This window comes from Acanthochromis polyacanthus, chromosome 2 (genome assembly GCF_021347895.1).
Source record: "Acanthochromis polyacanthus isolate Apoly-LR-REF ecotype Palm Island chromosome 2, KAUST_Apoly_ChrSc, whole genome shotgun sequence".
Taxonomy (NCBI): Eukaryota; Metazoa; Chordata; class Actinopteri; family Pomacentridae; genus Acanthochromis; species Acanthochromis polyacanthus.
In genome coordinates this window covers 12,377,325-12,405,140 of record NC_067114.1, presented here as the reverse complement: position 1 = coordinate 12,405,140, position 27,816 = coordinate 12,377,325, and the positions used below count along the sequence as shown (strand labels likewise).

General features: G+C 38.0%; 1 protein-coding gene across 2 annotated transcripts; it reads right to left on the bottom strand.

Annotated features, from left to right (window-relative positions):
• Positions 1–1,549: 1,549 nt before the first annotated feature.
• hnf4b (hepatic nuclear factor 4, beta) lies at positions 1,550–14,338 on the bottom strand. Of its 2 annotated transcripts, none has more exons than XM_022207172.2 (10): positions 13,953–14,338; positions 12,114–12,285; positions 11,047–11,141; positions 8,707–8,813; positions 7,926–8,081; positions 7,652–7,739; positions 7,394–7,546; positions 5,283–5,540; positions 5,089–5,172; positions 1,550–4,926 (listed from the first exon to the last, which is right to left on the bottom strand). In XM_022207172.2, the coding sequence occupies exons 1-10, from the start codon at positions 14,056–14,058 to the stop codon at positions 4,883–4,885; spliced, it is 1,263 nt and encodes a 420-aa protein (XP_022062864.1). In that variant the 5' UTR covers positions 14,059–14,338; the 3' UTR covers positions 1,550–4,882. The 2 variants fall into 2 exon arrangements, with proteins under 2 accessions (XP_022062864.1, XP_022062865.1); XM_022207173.2 differs by having other exon boundaries at positions 1,550–4,893.
• Between the last annotated feature and the right edge of the window lie 13,478 nt (positions 14,339–27,816).

Below are 27,816 nucleotides of genomic sequence, written 5' to 3'. Positions count from 1 at the left end.
GGTAGTGGTAAATGTTCATTCGGTGTATCTCAGTTGAGGTGATTCTTGATGTCTTCGTATGAGTTATACAGTGAGGCAGAGGAAGAAGTGTGTAAATCATAGAAGTGATGTTTGTGTTTTTGCAGCACTGGGTCTTATCCTACTCATGGGTGTCTTTCCATGTTTCCTGACTTTGTGGGTGTAAGACAAGAAAACAAACAAAACTCCTCTTCCTTCTGACCTACAAAGATTTCAGTCTTCTAGTGGTTGATCCATTATTTCTGTTGCTCAGTCTCAGTTCCTCCCTTTTTTGGTCTCCAAACACTATTATTTGGATCACTGTAGTTTTGTCTCATTTCAATAAATGAAAATGAGATTGATCAGTGAGCACTGTCCCTGGAAAATAAATGAAAAAAATGTAATGAAATCAGTTTAGAAAGTAATGCAAAACTAAAATTTATGAAAACTGACTGTAATTTGCTGTTAGAACCTCGGCCTTTCTGAACGTCCCAAAGAAAATCCAATTTTCTTGCAAATAAAACAAAATAAAATGCCAACATTGTTCCATTTTAAAAAGACAGAGTTCCCTTTTAGATTAACAGACATTTTCTACAGGTTATGTGATTTCCAGTAAGGAATATCATTTTTCAAGAAGGAGAACACCCTCGAGATAGAAAGGAAGTTGAATCTTTGAAGACAGCAACAAAGAGTACTCAACCAATGTGCACAAAATATGTTCCATTGCTTTTGCAAGCTGTGGGAGTGTTTCTTCACAATGCTTTGAAAATGTGAGTGACCACAGTGGTCTCTCGTTCTTTCTTTTATTCTATTCTCAGCATGTTTGAAAGATGGTTTTAAGTGATTTGCATACTGTTTACCACGATCCCGTCTCATGTGGTTCATATCGTCAACGTTCAGAAATTCTTTTAGGTTTAATATAAGATTTCAAAACTTGGACAGATGCAAATTTGATTTTAACAGTCTTTGATTTGATGATGTCAATGTTTCCCTACTGCCTTTCCACATCAGCATAATCAAATAATACTGTGGCAGAGCGAGGCCCATCATGGCTGTAAGTGGAGAGAATCAAGCAGGTCCTCAGCCAGCATTTGGACAATATTTATACTTCAGCAGAAATCCAAGAAGCTCTAAGATATCTGGCTGCCTCCTAGTTGAAAAGAACTACAAATACAAAGAGTTTTCATATTGTTATGGAAAAGAAAAGCATTAGTGCAGACAAAAGCCCTGCCTCTGGACTCCCTTCACTGACAGTTGAGAGCCAGTGTTCATCTTCTAACAGTGATCGCTGCACTCTCTGCTGAGCCTGACAGATCAATAGGCTGCCTCACAGCAGGCCCCTGGGAAGGGAACTGACATCACAGCAGTGTCACTGCCGAACCTCTTAACAGTGGCAAACAGTGAAACCTAAGTATGACAAGGACCCCATTTCCAGCTATCTCATGTTCCCGTTTAAAAGCCTAATTAACTGTTTAAGTGGATGAGAGTGTGAGTGCAGAGTAAGCAGCACGTGTTTTGTGATCTGAGGAGTGTTTAGTAAGACAGAGAGCAATGACATCTTTGAAATGTTTATTCAAAACTGAACTTGAGCAATAGTCAGCAATCCATTACGAAGTATTCAACTGTCCAGATAGGTCAGGGGCGTCAAACATGCGGCCCGTGGGCCATAACCGGCCACCCAGAGGGTCCATCCAGTGTAAAAATTACAGAGAAGTCATTAACTGCCATTTGAAAATTTGTGAAAATATAAATTAAAAATAATTTCAAGACCATGACAAGTTGTTTTGATAATAAAGTAAAATACTAGATTGCTCATTGTTTGTTTGTCATTTTGTGTCTCATTTTTGTAATATTTTGTCTTGTTTTTGTTGTTTTTTTTTGGGGGGGGGGGTTGTCTGACTTTTCTCATGTTTATGTTGCTTTTTTAAATTTTTGTCTGACTTGTGTTTTGCTTTATTCTTGTTTTGTGTCTCGTTTTTGCCGTTGTGTGTTTTTTTTGTCTTGCTTGTGTTGTCTAATTTTTTTGTCACTTTTTTTCTCGTTTTTGTCATTTTGTGTCTTGTTTTTTTTTGTCATTTTGTCTCATTTTTGTAGTTTTTTGTAGTATTTTGTCTTGTTTTTGTTGTATTTTGTCTTTTTTTGTCAGACTTTCATAGATTTGATCATAAAGTAAAACACTACATTGTTCAGTTCCAGATACCTGAGACTAAATGTTTTGTTCTTTTATAGACACTCTGATCTGTAAGTTGTAATGTGTAAATGATAAACTGAGGAACAATGTTGTTGAAATTGAATGAAATTTTCCCAAGAAATTTCAGGCTGTTCATGATGCTTTATAAAAAGATAGTTTCTTAAATGTGAACATTTTTACACTGAAACAAATGAAAGATTTGGTGTTGTGGTTATTCATAGGTTGAAATTCTATGATTTTACTGGTCCTTTCCACTGGAGATCACATTGGGCTGAATGTGGCCCCTGAACTAAAATGAGTTTGACACCCCTGAGATAGATGTAATGGAGCAATAGACAGTGTCACTCTCAGGCACCGAAGGTATGACCTGTATTTGTTGATCTGGTCCGACTGACATTATACATCATTTCTCAAAGGAACCTTGTCTGGGTTGACATCTCATACCATGCTGCGCTTTTTGTGGTGTGAAAAACTAGGATTTCACGGAGCATTTACAGAAGGAATGCCCATTTGCACACTTTTCCAGTAGTGCTTTTGTTTCCAAGTTTCCTTCTACAGGATAAAATGGTTTTCTCTCAGTCCATCCACTACTGCTGATAGTGAATGCAGGTCACCACAGATTTTGCAGTCAGTAGGTCAAGAGGATGTGGTCCAAGGATTTAAAAATAGTTTTTCATCTAGAAAGAATTTGAGAACAAAGAAAAGTTGTTGCACGTGAAAATAGTGTTGGAGCGTCACATAAATTTAGGGCAGCAGATGAGAATGCAGCTCGGCAGTTACTTTTCTTCAATAGTCAATATCACATGTCATCCATTAAAGGAAAATCACATTCAGGTAATTATCCATTAGACACAGCACATGGTACATTCCCTTACTGCATAGTCACAGTTATGGCAGCTTTTTAATTGGAATTTTGAGTTAGTGCACAAACTAAATAAAAGGGTGGAAAAATGTATTCATTTAGGTTAGGGAAAAAGTCTTCTCCAGTCAGTGATTCATCCAATTACGGCTCTTAGTGTGTTTATTCTTTCTATGATAAGGAAATGTTTTGAGGTCAGTGTAGTTCTGTCGTTTTTTTTTCTTATTTTTATTTTTACAATCTCTGAATTCCATGTCTTTGGATTGTAGGAGTGAACCAGAGAATATGCAAAGAAGGTCAAACCGACAAAAAGAAGAAGCATTTCAGCATCTGTACACGTGATAAACTTTCTCAGAAAATATTTTTAGAATTTTATTCGGGTTTTTTTGCTTTTAAAATGACCATGACTGTAATTTAACCAATCTACTCCTTATTGTCCCTCACAATGTGCAGCAGTTATGTGTCTTTCTTCCTTTCGTTTCTTCGCTGTAGTAAATCTTATTGCTGTGTGTGAGCTCATGTGCTGTCTGTGCCTAACAAGAGTGCAGCCAAGTACAAACTCTATAGGCTGTCAGGGAAATGTAAACGTTCAGAAGACGTTTAATGTCTGTGGAGAAAGGGCTTTTCTTCTCCTCTAATTGCATTAGCTCGATTATATAATGTTTTATATAACTTCTTTCAACATCCGATATTGACACTGCCTCAAATGGAAAAAGAACACGTCACTATTATGCTAACCTAATTTCTATGATGCATTAGTATTGTTTTTAAAGAAAGCCTGAATTCTCAGTCTTTAGAACGGAGGAATTTACAACCAATATTTTGTTTAGATTATACCCTCTGTTGTGAATTTGGTTGCCCATGGCTTCGGGGGAGAATAAAGGGTGGATTTCTTTCTTTGTTTTTATAGGGATTCGGCAATTAAGATATGAAAACAAAGAAAGTAGCTAGAAAGAGGAAAAAGGGTTTAATTGGGCTGATGCCCTATGCTTTCATCATCAAGCTACACTGAGTCCCTGCAGTGATTCTCAGCTTCTGTACAGTCCCTCCATCCCTCATCGTATCAGACCATTCAATAATAACATTACGGGTTCATCACAGTTTCCAGAACCAATATTACACTTCAGGTTCTATCCTCCCTACAATATCTTGATTTTTGGGGATTATAAGATTACAAACCTGAATCTGTTATTTGAAATGCTTTTTTTCCTTCATGAACATGACAATATTTGACCACATGAGTGGAGTCTTGTCTGTCAGGGCCAGCAAATGTGTTTCAGAACAGGCTTTTTGTGCCCTCTGCTGACAAATACTAGGACTTGCACCTCACCTCAGAGAAGAAGTCGGGCACAGAGCAACACGTTAGCTCTAAGTGATATTTCAGTGCAGTGTTAACCTATTTTTTTTTTCATGCCAGTAGCTTTTCTTATACACTCTGTCCAGATTTAACATTTAATTCTATTTCTCTCTACTTGGCGTTGTGCAACATGTTGAATGTTGTTGGTCAAAGAATTCAAAATGTGGCCTTTGACAGACAAATGAGCAAAACCGGATTAAAAAAATATGCATTATTAAATGAAGAATGATTGTAGAATTATTCTTGTCATCCAAGAAAACAACCCTTTTTTTCTAAGTGATGGGGGGTTGTATTTGTCAGTATTTGTGTGTAAGGCATTCTATATATACAGCTGATTGTGTGTATGTTTGTCTGTCTTTTCTGGCTCAAGCTCTCTGCTCTTTGGTTCAGCTGAGGTGTTCCAGAGGTGTTTCTTGGTGTGGACAGGTGCCTCTGGTATGTGGTGGGCACACTGGCAGCTTCTCCATGTCTGTACACCTCAGTGCCAGTCTGTGTGGGCAGCAGAGAGGGCATTTGTAAGAGCTGTGTGAGACAGACAGGCATTAGTGTTGGCATTTAGAACATGAGGGTTCAGCGTCTATAAATTAATATTTGTTCCATAGACAGTAATTTTAGGTGAGACCTATGAAAATATGCAGAGTTTTATGCAAAACAGCTGTGATGTGTTGATTTGTCAGTGCTCACTTGTTGAAACATGAGAGATCACAGAGGTGAGGTGACTAGATGAGGCTCTTTGGTCATTATGCTGCTCTTGAGTTTGATCATTGCCTGTAGGAAGAGAACAAGAGCAGAAAAATGAACCGAACACACACGATTTCACTTCTGGATCCCTGAGTTTACGATATCTTGTGACTAACACCTGTAGCTGTGTCTCCTACCTGAACACAGTCCATCTCCTGTTTTGGTTGCCTCTCCCAGCAGCATCTCCAGCAGCAGACTGTCCATCCTGGCTTCACCCAGCAGCTGTGCTAGGTGGAGAGTCTCCACCATCTGCCAGGCAATGCTCTGCAGGGGAGGCAGGATCAGCAGCAGCTCCCCGAACCTTCCCCGCTGCTCACAGGTTGCCTCTTCAAGCAGAAGGTGGGCCTGGAAGCGCAGATGTCGAACCACCTGAGGACTCTCCAGCCCCAGACAGTCTGAGACACAGAAGTAAGAGGACATACTGTAGCTAGGTATAATAAGAGGCTGTACGCTAGGTATAAAAGGCAATGAATGTTTATCAGGCAAATGTTACAATAACATTAAAAGAGGGAAGGATGATATCCATTACATGACAATATGACCATCAAATAAACAATATGATTGTTGGGTGAGAAACAGATAATATAAATAATAATGATGTGAAGTTTATTCAATGTATCATCATTCACATGACAACTAAAATTGAGATTGAGACTCCATTTTGACAATCCCACTGTACTCGTAATTTTACTTATTAAAAATTAGATTTTATTTCAAGAGAACAACTCTTACTACTAGTATGTGAAAATATTGAAGGTGATACAGCAGTACCAATCTCTATTTTGCTCTTTTTATCCAATAGAAAATCTGGCTAAATGTGAAGCGTTATTTCTGTTTGTCTAAGATTTTTTTATTGAAATTTTCTCACAGCTAGAAATCTTTTAATCAGTTAAAGCTTGTGTTTCTGTAGATGAGCTTGGGGGTAGGATTAAATAAGTTTTCTTCCTCCTACTCCCTTTTCAGGCATTCTATGCATATGTTACCACATTGGAATGTTTGTTTTTGCATTGTTATTGAAATCGCCTGAAATGAATGAATAAAAAAAAAGCTTTTAAAAACAGTGTTTCTTTCTCGTAACACATTTTCTCAAACTGATTGACTATAATCAGTGTTTTGTTACTGACATTGGTTAAAAAAGAAAACATACACATCAATCTAAGGCCATTCTGTAAATAAATGGCCAAGTAAGTTACTTTAGTCCATCTTATATCAAAGCAAATAAAATGACATTACACTGAATATCAAAACTGCTTTTATTCTATCTTTATTGTTTGTGGAAAATCCTTGTTACTGGTTCTGGCAGTCAGAAAAGAGAAGTTTCTTCATTTTTTTCTCATATAAATCAACTTCTTTCTAGAGGTCGTGATTGCAAAACATACACTAATATGTATTTTGCAGCATAAATAAACAATGGCAGCTGCACAGTGATCAGTGATTAGCACTGTCTGCTCACAGCTAGAAGTTTGCGTGGAATTTGCATGTTCTCCCTGTGCATGTGTGGGTTTTCTCCAGGTACTCCAGCTTCCTCCCACAGTCCAAAAACATGCTGAGGTTCATTGGAGATTCTAAATTGTCCGTAGATGTGAATGTGAGTGTGCTTATTTATCTATATGTGCAGCCCTATGATAGACTGGTCCCCTGTCCAGGATGTCCCCTGCCTTCGCCCCACATCAGCTGGGATAGACTCCAGCACCCCCCGCGATCCTAATGAGAATTTAACGTGTCTGGATAATAGATGGATGGAAGAAACAATGTATGAGATATGACACATAAAACACAATAGTCACAATTAACCCTATAACAAAATAGGACAGTATTTTTTGCAGTAAAAGTAAAGTAAACATTTTAAAACGGATGACTGAAAGGATCTCTGAACAACAGTTCTGTTTTAAACTGAGGTTTTAGTGTCTGTTGTTGCTGGGCAGGATCGAATCCGTTTGCCAAGTCAGTGCTCGGGTTCTTTTGGTTGTCAAGTCTGACTTTACTGCAGCTGCCTCAGGTAAATGGACCATTAAGTTCAGCCGGCAGTCACCTCTGCCCGACTGCCAAGAACTTCACCACATCTTGATATTATTAGAAAATATTCCTGAAACACAGTGAAGCCAGAGCACTCAGACTAAACTAGAGATGAAAAAATGCCAAAAAAAAATAAATAAACAGAAGATTGAAAAAAAAGTCCAGTGCAACGGGGTGATGTGAAAAAGAAAAGCAGAAATTGTAATGCACATTTATCCTCTCACAGACTGACCTGGAGCAAAGAAGACAATAGTTCTGAGGCAAGCAAACTCTTGGTCTGTGATGTCCAGATCTCTGAGAGGTTTGACCAGCTCCTCTTGGATTCTGAAAGCCACTCTGGACACCTCGACCTCTGCACCACTCATGGGGATCACAAAGTCATTGCCTGCATAATAAACACATCCATTCATATAGAAGTTATTTTAGCATGACGATTAATGCAGATACATGCAATGCCTGAAATAAATCCTGAGAGTTTCATCCAGCCTACCTAGTAGAATGAGATTGTCGCAAGGCAGTGAGCGTCTTGCTGCACCTAGAATAAGATGTTCTGCAGAGTGGGTTCGTAGCAGGGTTACCTGAAAACACACATACAAAGGCTTCATATCAGAAATTGAAGTTGACAGTTATCCAAAGTATTAACCTGAATTGAGAAATGTGAAAGTACTCATTCTGTCCAAGTTAAAATTCAGCTGTTGTCACTTAACAGGTATGTGTCAGGTATAAGCAAAAAAGGTTATTGAGGTGTTCAGCCCTCTTTGTACCCTGTCATCTATCGGGAGGCTGCAGAACTCTGGTATGTGTTTTGCCCACTCCACCAGCAGGAGGAGTTGCTGCTTCATGGACTCAAACAGGTCTCCCACGCAGGCTGTCTTCTTGGCATTGATGTCATGACTCCTAGGTGAGAGCAGCGCTGGGATCTGAGAGGAGCAAAGCATAAAGTGAGTTCACGGTGAGCTCAGGTGATGTGGCAACGTGGAAATGAAGCCCAGATAAGGTATAAGAGTGTGTATGCGGCGACGGAGATACATGGAGGATGAGGAAGGTGATGGTGGTGCTGGCTGCACGAGAGCTTTAGTGCTAGTAGAGCTGTGAAAATTAAAGCAAGATAAGGCAGGAAGAGGTCTTTTTGATTTTCCCTTTTATATGGTTTAGGTGTAAAACAATGCTAGATGGATATACTGTAATAATGGTCTATTTGAAAACACAGTATAGCAGCATATACTGCAGTGTTCCTTCCTTTTATACGTATCTGGTTATTATTATGCATTTGAAGGTAACAGCGCTCAATCCCAGACCTAGTGGTGCAATAAATGGGCCATGATTAGATGAGGTCCCTGTGCAATTTTGTCATTTCTGAAGGAGTAACTGAATCCAGCCCACAGCGGGCCTGTCTAAAATGTAACCTGAGTCTTTTCCATCTCTGACCTTCCTCTACATGATTTTCAGAAGCAGAGAAGGGATCATTTGGCAGGCAGGGCCGATATAAATGTTCATTTTCGGCACTGCATTTTGTGTCTGAGATCTTAAACAGCAGCTCATTACCTGTTGCACACTGGCCTCGGCCTGCAGCAGCACACTGATGGACAGAGTGCCCACTGTCTGTCCCTTGGCTCTGTGAGTGTTGGCGCAGTCTCTCTCATTCTGAACGGCTGGAGATTAAAGAGAGGAAAAGAACCATCAGAGAAGTTTCTTGGCTTCTCCAGACATCGGTCTTGCACTTTAAAAAAAGAAAAAGAAAAACTCTCCTTGGGGGCAAACACAGCCTGAGAGAAACAGACTTCTCTTTGCCTCCACAGAGTCCCTCTATCCTCTGGGACATTGAAGCCGTTGTTCATGCACATATTAGCCATGCCAAATGTTGTCTACTTATGAAATGAGGCAGAAATTTAACAAAAATTCATGTTTTGGGGGGGACTGAAGTCTCCTTCTGTTTGCATATTTAAATGCATCACTTTCCAGGTGGCAAGAAGTACGGTGTAATTAGATGTCTTTAATATGAAATAAATGGAAAGCTGATGCACTGTGATGTAAATCGGTATAATGTTTAAGGAAATGCTAACAACAGAATTATCATAGATATTCTATGCTTTATATTAGATACTGATGGAAAGAATCTGTAACATTATTTCTCCCTTTTCCTTCTTCTTTTTAATTTCTTTCTCTCTTCTTTACCTATTCACTCGAGGTTTATCCTTGATCAAAAAAATTAAAAAATCTTGCGGACACAGAGAAGATGAGAAATGTAGCAGAAACTTTTTTGACACACCCGTTCAAGTAGTATATTAAGGCAAAGTTGTTGAAGGTAAAGCTTTAATCCAGCTGTGGAGACCTGCATTTAATATATTTTAATTTGACATTCTGTTGTCAACTACTTCTTACATTTGCCACTGACAAAAAAGAAAAAGTAGACGTGAACGCGTGGATGCTTTTTGGTATAGATTATGTTTAGTCGAGGAGATGTCAACACATGTTGATGACCCGCCTGCGAGAGTCATTAGAAACAGAGCAATCTGGATGCCCTCGGACAGATTCCAATATGGCTCTACAAAGTCAGACAACACGACCAAGTGTCAGAGTAATCAGTCATAAGAGGCGTCCTCTCAGCAACCAATCAGGAGCACATTAATCAAACCAGAGGAGGAGAAGGAGCAGCAGGGTCCCTCTGTGCTTCACTGACATGGTTCTGCATGACAATGTCACAAATGAATCTTCTGTGAAACATCAGTTAAGTCTGGATTTGGAGTAAACAGCTACAGGGAGCTTGCTCAGAGGTCAGGTATGAAGTGACAGAGTGCTGGAGTCCTATTTAACTTCTGTGTTCCTGCCTCAGCTCTACTTGCAGCTTAATTTGAGAGCGATATTGCAGTACGTTATGCAAATCAGGCAAATTAGTGAAGTAAACATTTAAATTTGCACCCCTGGCCTTCACTTCGAGGGGTTGTGAGCAACATCTCTCCCAAAAAATGCAGAGCAAATATTTGCCCATGCTCAGGCATGTTAATTATTCATGTGCAGGGACTGGGAACCTCTGATTGCATCTTCTTCTCTCTGCTTATCTGTGGGAGTCAGTGAAAGATTGGGCAATGCTATACACAGTACACAAACATGTCCATGAAAATGAATGTGGCATGGTCATTGTTTCTCTGCAAAGGTACTGTTTTCCTTTTATTGATCCTCTTGTTTTCTTCCTAAAAGTAGACATGACATGTTTTAAAGACCTCTTCAAGTGAAAATCAAGTTTATAGTTTACATTCTGGAATACACATCTGGAGCACAATAACCAGTCAGTGCCATGGCTGAGCATTTTCACCTTGAAGCTGCAGTATATACTATGACAATCTCAAAAACACAGGTTAAGGCTTCCAGGGTTTCATAAGTAACAAACCTAAGGGTTCAGCTTGCATGGTGAGGCTTTCCATATCATTATTCTTCATCAAAATGGATTTCTGATTTGAATATGGATACATTTCTCCTATATGACAACTTGTTATTGTGGAGGAGGAGCTTAATAGTGCTCGAGCAGAGTCAAAGATAAACTGGTGTGCTCGAGCTGCAGCAAGTGGGGAGGGTGAGTGGAAAAAGAGGGGAGGGGACTTTATAAATCTGTGAATTCTAGAGGAAGCAACAGCGTAGAGTTCTATATGAGTAATCCTGAGGTAAGAGGAGATTATTTTTATGTTAAAAAGCCCCGTAACAAGCCAACAGAGAGGAATTTTTAGAGCTTCAATAAATGACTCGAGAGGGAAGTTTTTATGACGTAGGTGATATTTTTATCATATACATTTCTGAAGGCTGTGGTAGTTCATTGAAATTTTTAAAAAAAAATAATAAACAACAAGCAAACACTATTAGATAAACAAAAAAGAAAATATTTGGTCTGACCTTCCTTTCTCATTCCAGCCTTGAAACACTTTCGTAGTCTGCAGTAACGACACTGGTTCCTTTTGTCTTTGTCCACAATGCATTTCCTGTTGAACCTAAGAAAAATGTATAATGCAAAAGCACAGATGTACGTGGTGGAAATTACTTTATGATCACTGACAGTTTACAATAAAAGAGCATTCTGATTTTGCATTGCACTTCCATAACATTGTTGGAATCAAATTCCACACGTCTTTCTTCATCTTTTCCCAAAACCTGGTGACTACATTACCCACAATTCAACTGAGCAGCCAGCAGTTGGGCAACAGAATCAAGTGTGTTAGCCTGGTAGCAGCTTTAGCCTCAGATGGCGACACTGAAGCAGAGACAAGGGGTCTGGTGAGTTCTGTCTAGGTTCTCACGTCATTTTTTAAATTTGCAGTGTTGAAATTTTCATTTTTCAGATTTGCTGTCTTTAGACCCAACAACTACTGACTCAAGAGACATCACTCGCGACAGTTTGTCCGATTTCACTGAATTCCTTTTGGACCCACAAAAGTCTGTATGCAATTTTTATTATATGTTCAGTTTGATTTTTACAAATAATGCAGTTCCACTTTAATATCTGTCAAATGTTGAGTTTTCTGAGATTTAGGAACTGTTTGTCTAACTTTGCACTCTGGAACACAAGCTTAGACTTGATGGAAGCTGTTGGCTCAATCAGCTGCTCCCATGGGAAAGTAAAAGGACCCTACAGCTAAATCTCATCTCTGATTCAGCGTCTTCTGTCATTAAATATAAGTTATTGTTGCCATGCCTGGACTAGTCTCAGCAGCTTAGCCCTTCAGGTTGGTTTTCTATTTCTGGGTGAATATTCATTTGTGACACATCTCAGTAATGGGTCAGAAAGTTAACCCCTTCTCACTTTCACTTGACTCAAGTGCTTTTTCGAACTCTGAGAGCTGTTTTTTACTTTTTCTAGTGTGCCATCAAGAGTTTATCATAGTCCATTCATGGAGAATAAGATATAAAATGAATAGAGTGTTGTTGAATCTGTTGCGTTGAGGAGGATCTGTGATGACACTCACCTACAGCTGTAACTGTGGTTGTTGCGAATGCTCCTCCTGAAGAAGCCCTTGCAGCCATCACAGCTGGATGCACCATAATGTTTACCTGTGGCTCTGTCGGCACATATGGAACACAGAGTCCTACTTCCATCAGCCTGTGACAGTGATGAAGCGACTGCTGACACTGGTGAATCTGCCAATTAAATGGGAGAAGACAATATAAAAAAGTCCCAGATGTCTAATAAAGTACAGTGTACAGTGAACACGCCTGAGGAAAAGTTTGAATAGTTACAGACACCAGCATTGTAGGGGAGTGTGATTCTCTATGAACCTTTATTTGGTTGCTAGTGAAGAAGAAAATATCTGTGAGATGAATCTAATAAACCCCACGAGCTTCTGAGACAGATCACGCAGCTCGGAGAACATCAGCTTTGTTAAGAGCTGACAGACACCACGGCAGAGATGATCATTCACGATTCCTTTCATCAGCGTATGAAATCTTATTCCACCTCCATGGAAAAAGAACCCAGATAGCAAACTATGGGTGAATCAATGTTGAATCTATGTTGAGACCTAACGTAGAAATTATACAGAAAGCGCAAGGTTGATAAAATGTTGAGTCAACGTTTGCTTTTCAACCATAAATCACACTTTACCCAGATAGCAAAAGATGCTAAATCAATGTTGAATTAGAATTGAATTTTGTCAACACTGAAGTTTGTGTTGAAAAGATGCCATTGAATCTACATTGTATTTTGGTTTAATTCAAATGTTTGACAGGTCAATGTTTAATTAATGTTGAATCTGTGTTTGCAAACATGTAATCTATGTAAGCAAACGTTGACTCAACATTTTATCAACCTTGCGCTTTCTGTATAATTTCGACGTTAGGTCTCAACATAGTTTCAACATTGATTCACCCATAGTTTGCTATCTGGGAAATAACCTCAACGCAACTTTGAGGACAAGGCATTGATTATGAACTTGTGACCTCTTCAGAATTATCTGGGCACTCTTTCACTGGTCTGTCAGGAACAGTGTGATGATAATTAAAACAGCGTTATAGGTAGTGATATCGCTCCTCTATGTGAATGCCATGGACCTCAGAGGAACACTGCTAGTTATTACTCAGGAGAAAGAGGAAATTCCCCATTTAATTAAAGCAGTTAGAGGTCAGTGGCAAACCAAAGTCCACCACTCACCTCTGGCTAATTTTACATTGAGCACTCAGTCTCCCTCCATGTTGCTTTAAACTGCATCCTGGCAAATTGCTGTTGCAGGGTTTCCTCTCTTTAAAAGCACTGACCATCAAATACGTGTTCTTGGCGTTTCTGCACTGATGCACATACTGTACAGACCCCAGGCTATAATGTCTGCAAATTGCATGCTTAGTTTAGGCAGATGAAGCAGCTAGGGATTACAATTTAACAAGGAAAATGCTTTCTGTGGTCAAAGATCAGTTAGATTGAATTAAGAGATTAGAATACATTTGCCTCGCAGTTATCTGGATTTGAAAAGCAGCCTGGTAGTAATGCGTGCTCGTTTAAACTGGCGAGGAAAAGGGCCTGATTCAGCTCAACAGAGGCCTAATTACAATAAAGACAGAGGGGGAGATTATGAAGGAAACTGGATCAGAATGTAAACTAGACCTGAAATTATTAGTTGAATCACAGAAACATTAATTTGCAACATTTTTTAAGCAAGAATAGCAAACGTCAACTATTTATAGCTTCTCAGTTGTAATGATTTAAACTGACGCATTTCCAACATGGTTCACTTTTTGAGAATAATCCTGTAATTTTAGCATTTTGAGGACTCCCGAAAACACTCAGAAGGCCTGTATTTGTTGTTGCAGCTTACCTGTTGTATCAGTTTGTAGAGGTATCAGCATCATGTTGTTTAAATGTTCTCGGTCTGTGCTGTAATGAGTGTACTCCAGCTTAAAGATAGTCCCGGTAAGCTTCATGGTTCTGGCGAGGCTCTGTGGTCAGAAGGGTTTTGATTCTGCTTGATATGCAAAGCTCCTCCAATATCAACTGTAACTTCCAGATCTGGTATTCAGCTCAGTTCCTCTCTGTCACAAGTCTCCTGTGTGTGGGTTCAAACTCATTTCTTTCTTCACAGTTTTTGGCAGCCTTTGTTTTCGTCTTCCTGATCCGCTCTACAGGCGTTAATCTTCTTTAAAATGTCACTTCTAACCTTCTTGTGGCGCCTTGAAAAGCCTGCTCAGTGATGGTCCACTTCATGCGGTGTGTCGGTGCTGAAATTTGGTCCACTGTCTGTTTACTTTTTTTCCTTATCAGTAAAAGCATACAAAGGGGAGAGTTCAGAGGCAGATACACGAGACCCACTGTGAGGACCACATATAGATAAGACCTGTGACAAAGACCTGTTAGCAACATGACTCATTTTTCAAATTTTATTAGGAAGATAAATGTGATCAAGAAAAATCGATAAAAGTCAAAGAAAAGTCCAAAGGTCGCATGCTGGGATGTGTTTTATTGAATTTTAGCTGAAAAATTTCATGGTATTCTCTTATCTTGGACAATCAATATGGCACAGAGGAGTGATGTAGCACAAACAAACAGAGTGGGAGACTGTTGAGAAGAGGAAGGACGGTGCCTGATTAACCTTTTGTTTTAGACTTGAGGTAAGTGATACAATAGCGTGCCTCACTGCAGGGGGTTTAGATGACATTTGTTTACCACAAATAGGTGTGGGTTTTTTTTGTCTCCTTGCTGTTAATAAAAAAGTGTTTCAGTTGCATGATGGCGACACGCTTCCCTCTGTTGTTCACCTTTGCACACAAGCAAGCTGCCATATTCTCTGTGTTAAGACAAAACACTGACGTTCTACTAAATACAAAAAACAATTTATGCTTCTTTGATTCAGAAAACAGAAGATTGCAAGATTGAAACTTTAGAAATGTTGCTGCATGTCAGGAAAAAAGCATATAGTCTGCATGCTATTACAACATTGTGTTTTTTTTTAAGTATATAAATATATTTTCTCATGTTTAGGACAATGGATGTAGACCTATGAGATGACATGTTCATTAACATGCACTGTCTCATCCAAATAAATAAATAAATGTTTATTCTAAATGTGGAATTCCTTGTAATAAGAAAATACACCTCTGTGAAATGATTAATTATACATAGAAATCTTGAAGTAAATTGTATTCACTCTCTTTGCAGCAATGGGAAAGTAAATTTTCACATACAAGATGCAAGTATTCCTTTCTGTTTGACTTGTGCACTGTAGAACCCAATTTTAAGCATTTGATTTACCTGAAATGGCCAATTTGCTATCTTGTTAGCTACTCTGTACATCCTCTCAAATACTAATAAAACGCGGATGAACGCCGTATTCATAGATTTAAGGCATATAAGTCAGAGTCGTAAAAAAAGCGAAAGACGGGGATAAAGGTGAACATTGTCACTTCCCCCCCACCCCTTTTTAACAAATTATAACAAATCATATGTCAGACCACATATGAGCTTCCACAGTACTGATATCCATCATACTTTGGTGTAATGGGATTTCCTGGGTGAGTAGCACTCCTTCCTTCAATGTCATGCTAGGCCGCAGGTCAGACCTCCCCTGGCAGTGGCTCACGCACTCCAGCTTTGTTTAGGTGATTGATAGATCGTAAAAACATCCAAGTTGTAAGAGGACTGCAAAGTAATTTCTTCTGGACTATGAGATTCGAGGTTGTGCAGCTGAAAGCAAAAAAAATAAAATAAACATGTTTGTTTTATCATGAACTTTGTAATGTGTTGCAGCATAAGTTGAAATATTTTTAGCTCTTGTAAATTACATTTCTCGATTGAAACATTTTTGTTTGACTTATAATAAATATATTGATCAATTTAGTCTTTTCTTTACATGAACATGTCAGTTCTTTGTAGGAAGTCAGTCAAATGCATGAAAATCACTGAGAGCTGACAAGAAAGGGGTTTTCTTTGTTCACTAGGGGGAGACAGAGTACACTACATTTGAACAAACCTGGCTCAGTTTAAATCTGTGCAGGAATCAGAGTTTACTGAAAAAGTAGTTATAAAACATCAGACAATGTTTTGTATATGTATAGATGTATAATATACTTTATATTTATGTGTTCCTAAATAGCTGTTTGTCTTATTATTATATTACATTATCAAAAAATGTCAGCACTGTTAGCTACTTATTATGAACACATATCAGCATTACAGAGGCAATATGAGCAGATTCATTATTGAATTAATTAAATGCAATAAAAAATAGAGCTGTAACGTTGTGCTTCTTTGTCTTAAATGAAAAGTGGTTAAATTTCCATCCCAGCATGTCCTGTGTTTAACTCTCCAGGACCCATCTTTTTTATTTCTTTGACTCAAGATACACCATTAAATTTGTCTATAAAACTCCTCATGCACACATGAGAAACAGGCTTTTTTGTTTTCCATGATTAAAACAACAACAAAAATAGCTATGATGAAGATTTGTATCCACTGCAATTCCAACACCTACTGTTCTGTACACAACAAGTCAGTTGAAACGGAGCATGTAGTACAGCTAATGAAGTGTTGCCAGCTTTACAGAAAGCTCTACAACAGCTTCAACACTCAAAAATCAATAGAAATACATAAAAAGAATTGGTGAGAATATTTTACCAGTTATCCTTGAGAGTGAACCTAAAAATATTAGTATTACCCTGGCACAGCTACAAGCTAAAATAACATTACATTTTCATTTTGTTTCATATTTTGTAAAAATAAAATATTTAGGCCTCCAATGTGTGTAAACAGCAAAGCTAGATCATTGGCTGTCTTGGGGATTCATCACAGAGTGCAGTTTTTTCAAGACAGAAACATGCACATAAAGACTAGAAACACACAGCAAACTCCATTGCCGAGTAATTCATCACACCTCATATGAAAAGAATTCGGTCTCTTCTCAGACCCTCTTCTCTGCCCAACACTCCGAACGTCTGTCAATCTCTGCGCTCTGACCAGCTCCAAGTTTGATCGTCATTCACATGAATAATTTATACTTTTCCAGAATTACAGCAGAAATAAAACGCAGGAGTGCTGCAGAACTGACACACGTTGGAAAAAACACAAATGTATGAACTAAGATTTAGATAAAAACCTTCTGTGGAGCATTTCTCCAGTCCAAACAAAGTCTGACACATTGGTCTTAGTGAATTTGATTAACATAGCTAGAGCTTGAACCCCCACCTGAATACCAATGCAATAATAAAGCCTCAAAGATTAATCCGATGTACAGTACAAAAAAGAGAAAGAAAAGGAACCCCAGCCTTTGGTGTTTCATTCAAAAATGGGGGGAAAGTAAAACAAAGCAGCAAAAATTGGTCATAAAAGCATGGTAAGCCCATGATTTAGTGGGGCGATAAAGAGTGGAAAGGTGGCCATTCATCATGGAGGCTAGCTCACCAGGAGAGAGGCTGTCACAGACACCACCAGGTCTGGGAGGCATTTCAAGAGAGAGAGAGGGAGAGAAAGAGCCTCCAGCTGCCCCTACAACCTGCTTGTTCCGATTTCTTTTCCAGATGGACACATACAGACCGCAGACTGATGAGTGTTTTGTCTTTGCTGTATTGTCACAGAGGAAAGTGGAGGATCAAACTTAAAAAGGCTCAGAGCCACAGAACCAGATGATGGAAACAGAGAAAAGAGCTTCATGGAAGTGACTTTACTGAAACAACATGTAAAGAAAACACGGCATTCAGATTTAAATGACTTTGAAAAAGACTCTAAAATCCAAATCCACCAAAGACCAAGCAACAAAACATAATAAAGAGGCACATTTGTAATAGCCTCTTCAAAAGTTATGCCTACTTATTTATTTTTATTATTAAAACACATACTTCTAGTTTGCGAGTGAAGTTCTGTTAAAGGGTATATTTGTGAGAAGGAACACGACAACACACGCAGACACAAAAATATCATCATAAATCTCGATTATCTTTCACAAATCTCACATATCTGGTTTTGTTTATGCAGGTACCAGTGTGATTAATGTTACTCAAAATGTAATATTTATTGATTCTTCTTTTTTTTCTTTGGAAACACACTTGTTATGTGTCCTGCAACTTACAATAAGTTCCACTAGGACACATGGGACCATTGGTACACGGTGTCCATTTGAAGCAGCAGACACATAACACATGCAAAATTTAACACATTCAGCAAAGACTTAGCCAACACTGCTTGAATTTTTGAGAAACTGTGAAAAATAGTTATATATAAGTCTTTATAATTTGTTTTATTATCAACAATTAAAAGATGTTGCTGAACTGATAAGATTAAACTATTTACTTTGCATCCTACTTCAGCTTACTGATTCTCGTTCTGAGCTTTTTGGTCTTAGTTAGAGTTTAATCATTTGTTTTAACATTTTGCGGTTTCTGATTGAAAGTTTGTAATTTTAAGGTTAAACTTGGACACAATTTTTATTTTTAATTTTTGGTAGATTTTTTTTACACGTTTACATACTGTGTTTAGCCAGAATGACACCAAAACTGTGTTATTTTATATCATTATTTCTGGGTACCTGAATTATATCTTAAAGGTTCCTATTAGGTCTTGTTTTGCGTTTCGGGAAACGTCACATCCGGCTGGCAGCTTGAGACGCACTTTTGAAATGGAGGTTTGCATAAACGTTTTCATGCAGTGGCTGGAACACGACTTTTGGTTTGTTTGTTTTTTTCCAGCAGGAAAACAAAACAGAAGCAAGCCTGCAAAGTAACGGTAAGTTTTGTCAAACAACCTGCGCGAATTTATAAAGTTTAGCTTGAATACTGATCCAGGAAACACATGATGTCAAATGCTAGCTCCATCATTTGGAATCGCAGTTAATCAGAGCAGAAAATCCGAAGTTTAACCCTCCTGGTTTATGTTTTATGAGGCTGAAGGCCTTAAACCTGAGCTGCAGATCCCCAAACCTGTAGTAACCATTAAAAACAGTGAAAAAGTTTATAGAAACTGAGTAAAACACCTGAGAAACGTCAAGTAGGTGTCACTGATGATGTGTTCAGGTGCATCAGGATGTTTGGTTGTCAGAAGTTAAAAACTAGTAAACTTTGAGTCGGTTAAACAGAAATTAACACAGACATTCATCAGGTGGCTGCAGACTCTTTTTTTGGATAATGAGACAGATGATTTCTAGGAAGTAAACAAATTTATTTATACACAAAGCTAAAACAGATTGATTAAAAGGGCAGAAATAAAAAATGGATAATAAAAATCAAAACGTACTTTATACAGTGAAACAGAATAATTTAAAGCAGTTGAAACAATGAATTGTCTTTAATGTATTCATAAAAATGGTCTAATTTGGGGAAATTTAAGTTCCAAGAGGAGCTTGTTCCAGCAGCACTATGACTAAACGCCATTTTAATACGTCTGTTCTAAACTGTGGGCTTCACTGATTAGTTCTTGCAGATGTGAAAGACCTCTCTGATAGATTTTGGGTCCAGACCGTTCTGAGACATGCAGACAATAAATAGGATCTTCAGTTCCATATTAAACTGGAGGACAGTCCAGGAACCAAAGACCAGGATAGCTATTATTATGTTCAGTGTAGAGCATGTTATATTTTGATGTACACTAATCAGTTCATAAATGTAACAATAGAAATGCTGTGTCAATACCTAAACATCTATTTAAAAAAAAAGTTTCACTGGAATTTAGCCACATTTTAATAATTATGATTCACTCATGTAAATCGCTAATTAAGGCCTTTCAGGTTCTGTAGTTAATTAGAATTGATTTAATTAGAGCTGATTGGAATTAATTAGGGAAGTCACGGCATTCTGCTAAGGAAAGCCTTTTTTTTTTTTTTTTGATTTCCTAGTGACTTTGTTAGCTAGGGATCATCAGCAGAATGTACTGGTGGTTGCTTCTTGCCTCATGAAGTTGTCAACACATGTATATTTGATTTGGTTTGTGGTTTGAGTAACACGTGTCAAATACATAAGGAGTAATCTCTGGAGGAGACACTCATGCAAAGCAGCACCTTTAACTCGTTTACTGTTGTTTACACTTAAAATCCATTCAGCATGTAGTTTGTTGTTTCTCCTAAGAAAGGAAGCTGAAGTTGAGCTGGTGTTCAGTCTAGATTAGATATAAAACATGCACTCTATTGCCAATACTATTTGAACATTCAAGCATTACACCGACCTTTTCATTTCAAAACCATGAGCCTAAACATGGAGTTGGTGTATCCACATAAGTGGACATTGAGTGGATGCTGGGATTATGATGTGTAAATCTATTTGAAACTATTTAGACTTCGGCCTGTATTGTACAAATACAACTGACTTTACTTGTACTTTTCTGATGTCAGTGAGTGTTTGTCTTGACTGTAATTAGTGAAGATGTCTCACAGTTTGTGATTTGATTTGCGATATAATGTTCATAAAGCCATCTATAATTCTGTATTCACTGCGTTTAAGGCTTTAAACATGTGATGGAGCATTATGACGTTAGATGCCAACGAAAGTATGACTGTCACACAAGAATAATGGCAGAACTTTGTAAAAGCATTGACACAAAAGGGTCAGACATGCAGCACAACTTATATCCTAGGTTGCAGTCTTTGCAATTTGCTAATTGCACTGTTTTGAATAGTGATGTAGACGTGAACATTGATTAATTGTTCGGCCGTACCTCACACTTTTTTTTTGGTCTTTACAGTTTGATAATGAACTATTTTAATTGTGCAACATGATGAAGAATGCCTTTCTCAAACTTCATTACTTCATTAGTTTACATTATAATGACTAATTTGTTTATAGATTTGTAGCAATAAAATGGCTGTTTATTTTTGTGAAATCACTTGCATATTGATCTGGCTTTTGATTTATTTTAAAGATGGCTGTAAGATTTACAATATGCCAAGGCTGATGTGTGAACTTGTGTTTTACTGCATTGATTCGTGATTTGGTCGATTTTTTTTTTTTCCTTTCTTCTAACCCTTTTTTCTTTATATTGGTTGAAGGTGATACAGCTTTGCTCAGGCTCTAAAGAACAGGTCAGGAAGGCATGATGAGAACAGACACAGAGAAATCAATTTCATGTCAGATTTAAAGGAATGAGACTTAAAACCGACTCGGATATGTAGGTTACGACAAATTCAGTGAAAAATTGGCAAAGAATGCATTTATGAGGACAACCGCTGACGCATTCAGGCGTTGCTCACCAGTTATTAGTTCATCTGAAACACAAACGCATAACCTCTTGTTTAACAAATACTTTACTGTAGCTTCATTCTGCATACTTCTATCCTCAAATCAGCATATTTTCTGAAGTGTCAAAATCCCGATCCGATAGATCCAAATTTGCAGTTTATTTTAAAGAAAGCAAATCTGCCACTGAATATTTCTAGGTTCTGTTTCTCTTCTTGCACTCTGACAGCAGTGAAACAAGTTGTTGACATCAAAGGCCAGTGCTTCGGTCTACAGGCTCCTTAAGTCTGTGCTGTCATGGTGATTAGGCCCTTGTGTGATATCTTCTAGAGGTCATGGTGTCACTGTGACCTTGAGGTTTTGAATGCCTCCAAGTGCTGTTGATTAAGTAAGTTAAGATGTGGGTTGAACCGACTACTGTTACCGGAGCTTCAAGAGTAGCTTAAGTGGAGAACCCTCTCTGCCTCTTCCTTTGTCAGAATTAATTTAAAAAAAGTCTCTGTGTGGCCTTCTAAAGATGGCACCCATCTGTTTTAAGGACTTTTCTTGTTTTGTTAAAATGAAACCCAACAGCCTAAAAAGTGTTAAGGATTTGTGTGTCAGGTCAGGGTTAAGAACAGTTGGAAGCTGTACCTTATCGCATTTGCCGTTTCTTAAGTGTCAGTGGAGAGGATGTCATTTGATTATTAAACTGTAAATGCTTATGGATACATTTGTTTTTCATGCCTGCAGATTTTTCTAAAGGTCTGAGTGTGTCCACAAGTGCAAGTAAAAGAAAAACATAGAGGGTACTGTGAAGAATGATTAAAAAACTTGCTTTTTCCAAGGTCCTCTGTGAACCAGCATTTTAATTAAAACCACTTGTTCCCAAACCTGTACTTAATGTTTCCCATTAGTCACATTTGAGGGATTACAGACAGCTCCAATGAATGTCAAAGATTAAATGGAAAATGCAGATGTGTGAACAGTGTGGCGTGTTTTATAGCTATCGCAGCTTTTTAGTGATTTTGGAAAATGAACTGGCATTGACAACGCTCCTCAAGTCCACTCACAAATAAAGATGGCATTCTTCTGGAAAAGAAAAAAATCTGGAAGGGCTTTCTTGGCTGGTCAGCAGGGGAGCTCTTCAAGGGAGCTGGGCGATTTCTCAGAAAACATTCTATCCTTTTCAATCCCATTATCAGCACCAGCCAATAAAACCTTGGCTTCATGAATGATTGTGTATTAACTTTATTCTAATAGGAGATGGCACAGTCTTCTTTTGTGGCCATTAGTTTGAAGCCAAATATACACAAAATGACACTTTATATAAAGGACCATTATGATCACACGGGCTGAGCAGCACTTTGATTTCATCATCTGGTTGGTGAATAACTTTCATATGGGAGACAAACACTAATAACAATGGTCCTGCTATCAGGTTTAATATTCTTTAGCTTGTCTCTATACACTGTGAATCGCTCACGACCCCTGATTCAAGGTTAGAACCCTGTCATTCAAGCCTTGCAAAGCTTCTTCCTCAGATGTTCTCAAATGTCTCAGGACAGAAAAAAAGAAAGCGGCCGACTGGATAGCCTCTGCTCCTTCCTCATTTCCTCGTGCCCTTTGCTCAAATATCATATCCACACATGGTGGACCTGGCAGAGGGTTAGTGTTTTAGAAACGCACGCTTTAATTAGGTGGAGCATGTGCCTTAGGTATATGTCTTTAAATATATGCTCCTTATTTGATCTTTCAGAGAAGTTTCTTTTTTTAATCCCACCACCTGGAGTGGTGTATCAGCAGTGTGATTCAGCATTTAAAATGCAGCGCAGAGTGTTATTCAACTAAAACAGACGATGAAACCATTTTTCTTTGCTTGGGTCTTGATGAGGGACTGTGGGAGAAGTGAAGGATGGAAAAACAGTTCATTTTTATACTGCATCTAGTGCTAGAGGAAGGGAAAGCAATGATCAGTAATGAGTTTGGCCGTTGGCCCACTATGATTATTAAGAATTGTTACTGATAACAACACACTGTATGAATTATATTATAGCACTGGCATTTGCAATCACATCTTTGCTTTCCCCCCCTTTCTTTCTGTTTGTGAATTAGCACCCTGTCAGCTCTCCAGCAGATTTTCATAGATGGAATGGAGAGAAAAAAGGAAGAAGAACGACCGTGCAAGGGTTTCAAAACCAGGTATGAAAGTAATTTTTTTTCTTTTTTGCTTTTCAAGATTTTGGCATATTTATGGGGTATTGCTGTAGGAGCGGGCCATTTAATGTTATTTGCAGAAAGCACACATTGTTCACATCAAGCTTACAAAAGCTGAAAGCACCGCCATGTGATCATGACCTCGCAGCTGAAGGGCCAAACTGCACGAGGCAAATGAGATTCAGCATTTGTGAGAGCTACACACAATTAATAAAAGAGCTCGGTTATGAAAATACAACAACTGCAACTAAAACTAGGAGCGTTACTTGTTCTAAAGAACTGAGCTCAATGCTGATCTGGAGAGACATGTCATGCCATTGCTTATTTTATTAAAAGAGAATTGACCCGAAGTTGTGTGTGGGAATGGACGAATATTTAAATCTCTCTGAATGTGAAATATCAGACACTGCAACACATTATGTTAAATCACTTTGCGTTATAAAAGCAGTACTGATGGTTAAACATGCGATGTACCATCAGGACAAAATATTTCTTTGTTTTATTCAGTCAGATATAAAAAAAGCATTAACATTCATTCCAGTGTCTTGTCAGGTTCTGTCAATCTGTTAAAATGATATCGTGTTATACAATATCTGTGTGAACGTTGCGATGGAAAGCCAGAGGCCTGCATTGTCCTGACTACAAAAATGTAACCACTGACTCTTGGGGCTGAGTCAGACAAAAATGTGGTGCTTTTACTCTGCTCAGCCAAATGTGAAATAAATAAAAAGAAAGGAAAATGGCTGCTCTCCTGGCTGTACCCTTGGTCCCTTGCTCTTTGTTAAAACCATATCTCTGCTGCTCCATTGCCCCCAGCTACATTAAATCCCATTAAATTCACCTTCATTAAAGCAGTCCTCTCTACTCCTTGCAGCAGCCCTGGTGCGGGCCTCTCAAGGACAGAGCAGTAATGAGGGTGGACTGGATTTAACCTTGAAGAGTACAGGTTTTCATTTCCAAATCAATAACTTATGGTTCAAAACTGCCACTAGATCCAGGCTATAATTTTCAAGCATTAATTGTGTGGATTATGTTTCTCCGGCAGTGAGAAAGTGTTTAGCTTTTAGCTGCAGTGTAGATATTGCATTTATCATTATTATTTTTTTCTTTTTTTTTGCAATAGGAATTGACAGCTTGCACATTTTCTATATCAGTGGGTTTGTGTGCAAGTGTACACTTTGCCACACAGATGGGATAACTTAAGGAGATTGTATTTCAAAGAGTCCGTATGAGTATAAGTAATTAGGCTGTTGGTGCAATTTTCTACAGTGAAACCAAGCAGAGGGCAGTTGGCTGGATTTCCCCCCTCCTTCTCAATCCAGTATTGCAGTACAGTGTCATCATTCACTCTATAGAGGTAGAAATATAAGAAATCTCCTTTACAGCTGTGTAAGACAAGTTTTGGCAGTCGACTGCTGTCAGAAGTATGAAATATGAATTATGAATGAAAAAATTAACACTTGGATGATGGGCAGGCAGCAGGGACGAAGGGAAAAGAGCAAAAAAAAAAAAACCCACCTGACCTACAGTAAAGCAGTGAAATCGTTTCAACTCCTGTCACTTTCTACATTTTAGTGGGACATTCTTTGTCGTGGGGTTTGCCGTCATTGTCACAGGATTGTATGGAAAGCATTAACTTGTCCTGCGGTGATAATTTCTGCCCGACATGTTCATAATATGAAATATCGGATCTTTTCATAAAACGGGGAGGGCTGAGGCTGTGGTGATCACTGGAGCTTAATTTTTTAATCAACTTCTCTTTTAAATGAAGCTTTATTAAATTACAAACTCACACAGAGGGAGTAGGACACAGGCAGAGACGGGCCAGTGTAAAAAAAAAAAAAAAAAGTGCTTTGTGGGATAATTAAATAAAATTAATAAAGAAAAAATCCCTCCACCAGCATAGACTGAGGAGAATGGGTAGGAGATGAAACCCGGTAGCCATTTCATGCTTCGCTTTTCTTTCATTCTTTCTCATTAGGGTCTCAGGAAATTTACCATGTAAAATTATGAAAAGAAGAAAGGGATACAATGTCTGCAAGATATTGACGGACGGTAAATGGAGACACAATTACTTTCATTTTATTTCTCACACTCGCCTTCATGCACAGTGTACACAGACATTAAATGTACGTATTGTTGCTGCTCTGCCAGAGAAAAGAGATCTGATCGCATTTAGTTTTTGCTTTTGCAGCTTTGGTTAAGCCTAAAGGTCTGCGAATTACAAATACATTGACATGTTGCTCTTTCAGCTTCTTAACTTTTTTGACAATTTGTGTGCAGCTTAATAAGGGAAAGCCTTAATCCTTAAACACGTGGCTCGAGTTTATTACACAGTTTTATGATGTACCTCAGGCAACTTTGCACCTAGTACATAAAGCAGATTAAGTCTATTAGGTGCTAAAAAAACATAAATTACTGACAATGACAAACACACAAAAAGAGATTGTTGTCATTTATGGATTTTTTTTTCCATAATTCATTGATAATTTTAGTGAAGACACATTTTATGTTTAAACACATATGAGGCATCTCTACAACTTGTGGCAGGTTTTTAGTTAATGTGATTCTGTTTCTGAACATATGAAAGACTTTAATAGCAGCTTTTGGAATTCTTGCTGCATTATTACGTTTTTTCCTCGCAGTGGTTGAAGGTCAGTGTGTTCGAGTGTACTTTTGTGAGATTTTCTGGCTTCCTAAATTGGAAATTTGGCCTGAAAACTACTGGCTTTATAAGAACAGAATTCAGGCAGCTGGAGTAAGTAATTTATTACTTCCCCGTATCACTTCTAGCTTCTCTTGGCAACAATAATTTGACATTTTTTGAATATTGTTATTTTCATGCTTTTGCACCAAACTTATAACTCAGGTGCTGCTTATGTTACTGTAACAATAACCTGATAAAAAAATTTGATTTCTTTATCATTTTTTTCTGGTCTTATTCATTTTAACAGTGAGACAACAATAAAAAGCCAAGTCATTTTTAGAACTTCAAGTTAAAGGCTCGAACAGGTTGTGAAATACTTCCACGTTGGTAACAAACTGACGACTGCATTTCAGGATTAACTACTGCTATATGTTGCTGAAGAATAAAAGTAGTGTTTTTGTTGTCATAGCTCTGAGGATTTGGAATAACCAGTTTGAAAAACATATTCTGGTTGAATCAGAGGTGGAGCTCCTCTTTAAGCTCAGTTTAACGGTTTAATGTTCCACTAGCATGAAATTCCTGATTCAAGTTTTATTTGATCCTCCTGAATAAATTAAACAGTGCACAGCAGCTTCCTAGTCATATTGTCGCTGAAATTACTACATTGTCTAAAAAAGTTAAAACGTTACAAAAGCAATGGGACACATTAAATGAAATGTATTGTTTTTTTAGCATTCAACAAGAGCTTTACAGCTTTCTTTAAGGCTTTGACCCTGCATCTTTGATGAACGCTAGCAGTCTCACAAATAGTGTTTGTTCTCAGCAGGAAAAAAAAAGAAACTGTTTACATAAATCTTTTTGAGCAATGACAACCTCTAATCACATTATGTGCAACCAATAATTGAACATCTCCAAACGCTGGATATGAGGAATTTGCCTTTCTTTTACAGTCAAAGACATTTTTAATTTCTGTTCTTCACTGTCTGAAATTGTCCAGATAGGAGAGGAGACTCAAAATCCAGAACTCAAGGTGAAGAAACATTAAGTTTTAAAGGCAATTTCATTAAATCATTTAAACTTGAATTTAGTTTAAAATCAACTAATGCAGAAATTGTTTAAAAATTATTTTTGTGACTTTAAATTACACACAATATTAAGTCGGGCAACTACCAGCATTAGCATTTGCAACCTCAAAGGTTTATGTAAATAAGTACATAAGATTTTTTGACAAAAGGATTGGGCGATGAAATAGCTCCTTGGATTCTTCACTTGTGTGCGTGGCTTTCATCAGTCATTTTTTGACGTAACTGGTTTGGCAAACTAACACAGTGTGCTCAAGATGGTGTAGCTATAGCTGCATGATAGTTAAATGTGTATTCTTATATCAGCAGTACAAGCGAAGAATTTCACTTTACCAGGAGTAGTGATTTGACTTCACTTGTTTTTGGGTGCACAGAATGTATTGAAGTATCATATATGCTGTAGAAGATACTGGAAAATACCAATAACGCATGAAATGGCTTTGGCAAATACAGATGCTGCAACAGGTCCGCTGCTACTTGTGGAACAAAAAACACAGCAAGAGACGTGGAGATATTTTGCATTTACGTGGGATGATCAATGACAAGTTAAGGGCAAGTTAGAGAGAACCAGAAGCCAGTTTGCAAATGTTGTTGCAGATCATTTTAAAC

Excerpts from the sequence above, each read along its gene's own strand:
- hnf4b (XM_022207172.2), bottom strand. The coding sequence starts at position 14,058 with ATGAAGCTTACCGGGACTATCTTTAAGCTGGAGTACACTCATTACAGC. Across the intron at positions 7,740-7,925 it reads GCCTCCCGATAGATGACAGG|GTAACCCTGCTACGAACCCA; the intron begins GTACAAAGAGGG and ends GTGTGTTTTCAG. Across the intron at positions 5,541-7,393 it reads TATTGTCTTCTTTGCTCCAG|ACTGTCTGGGGCTGGAGAGT; the intron begins GTCAGTCTGTGA and ends TCTGTGTCTCAG.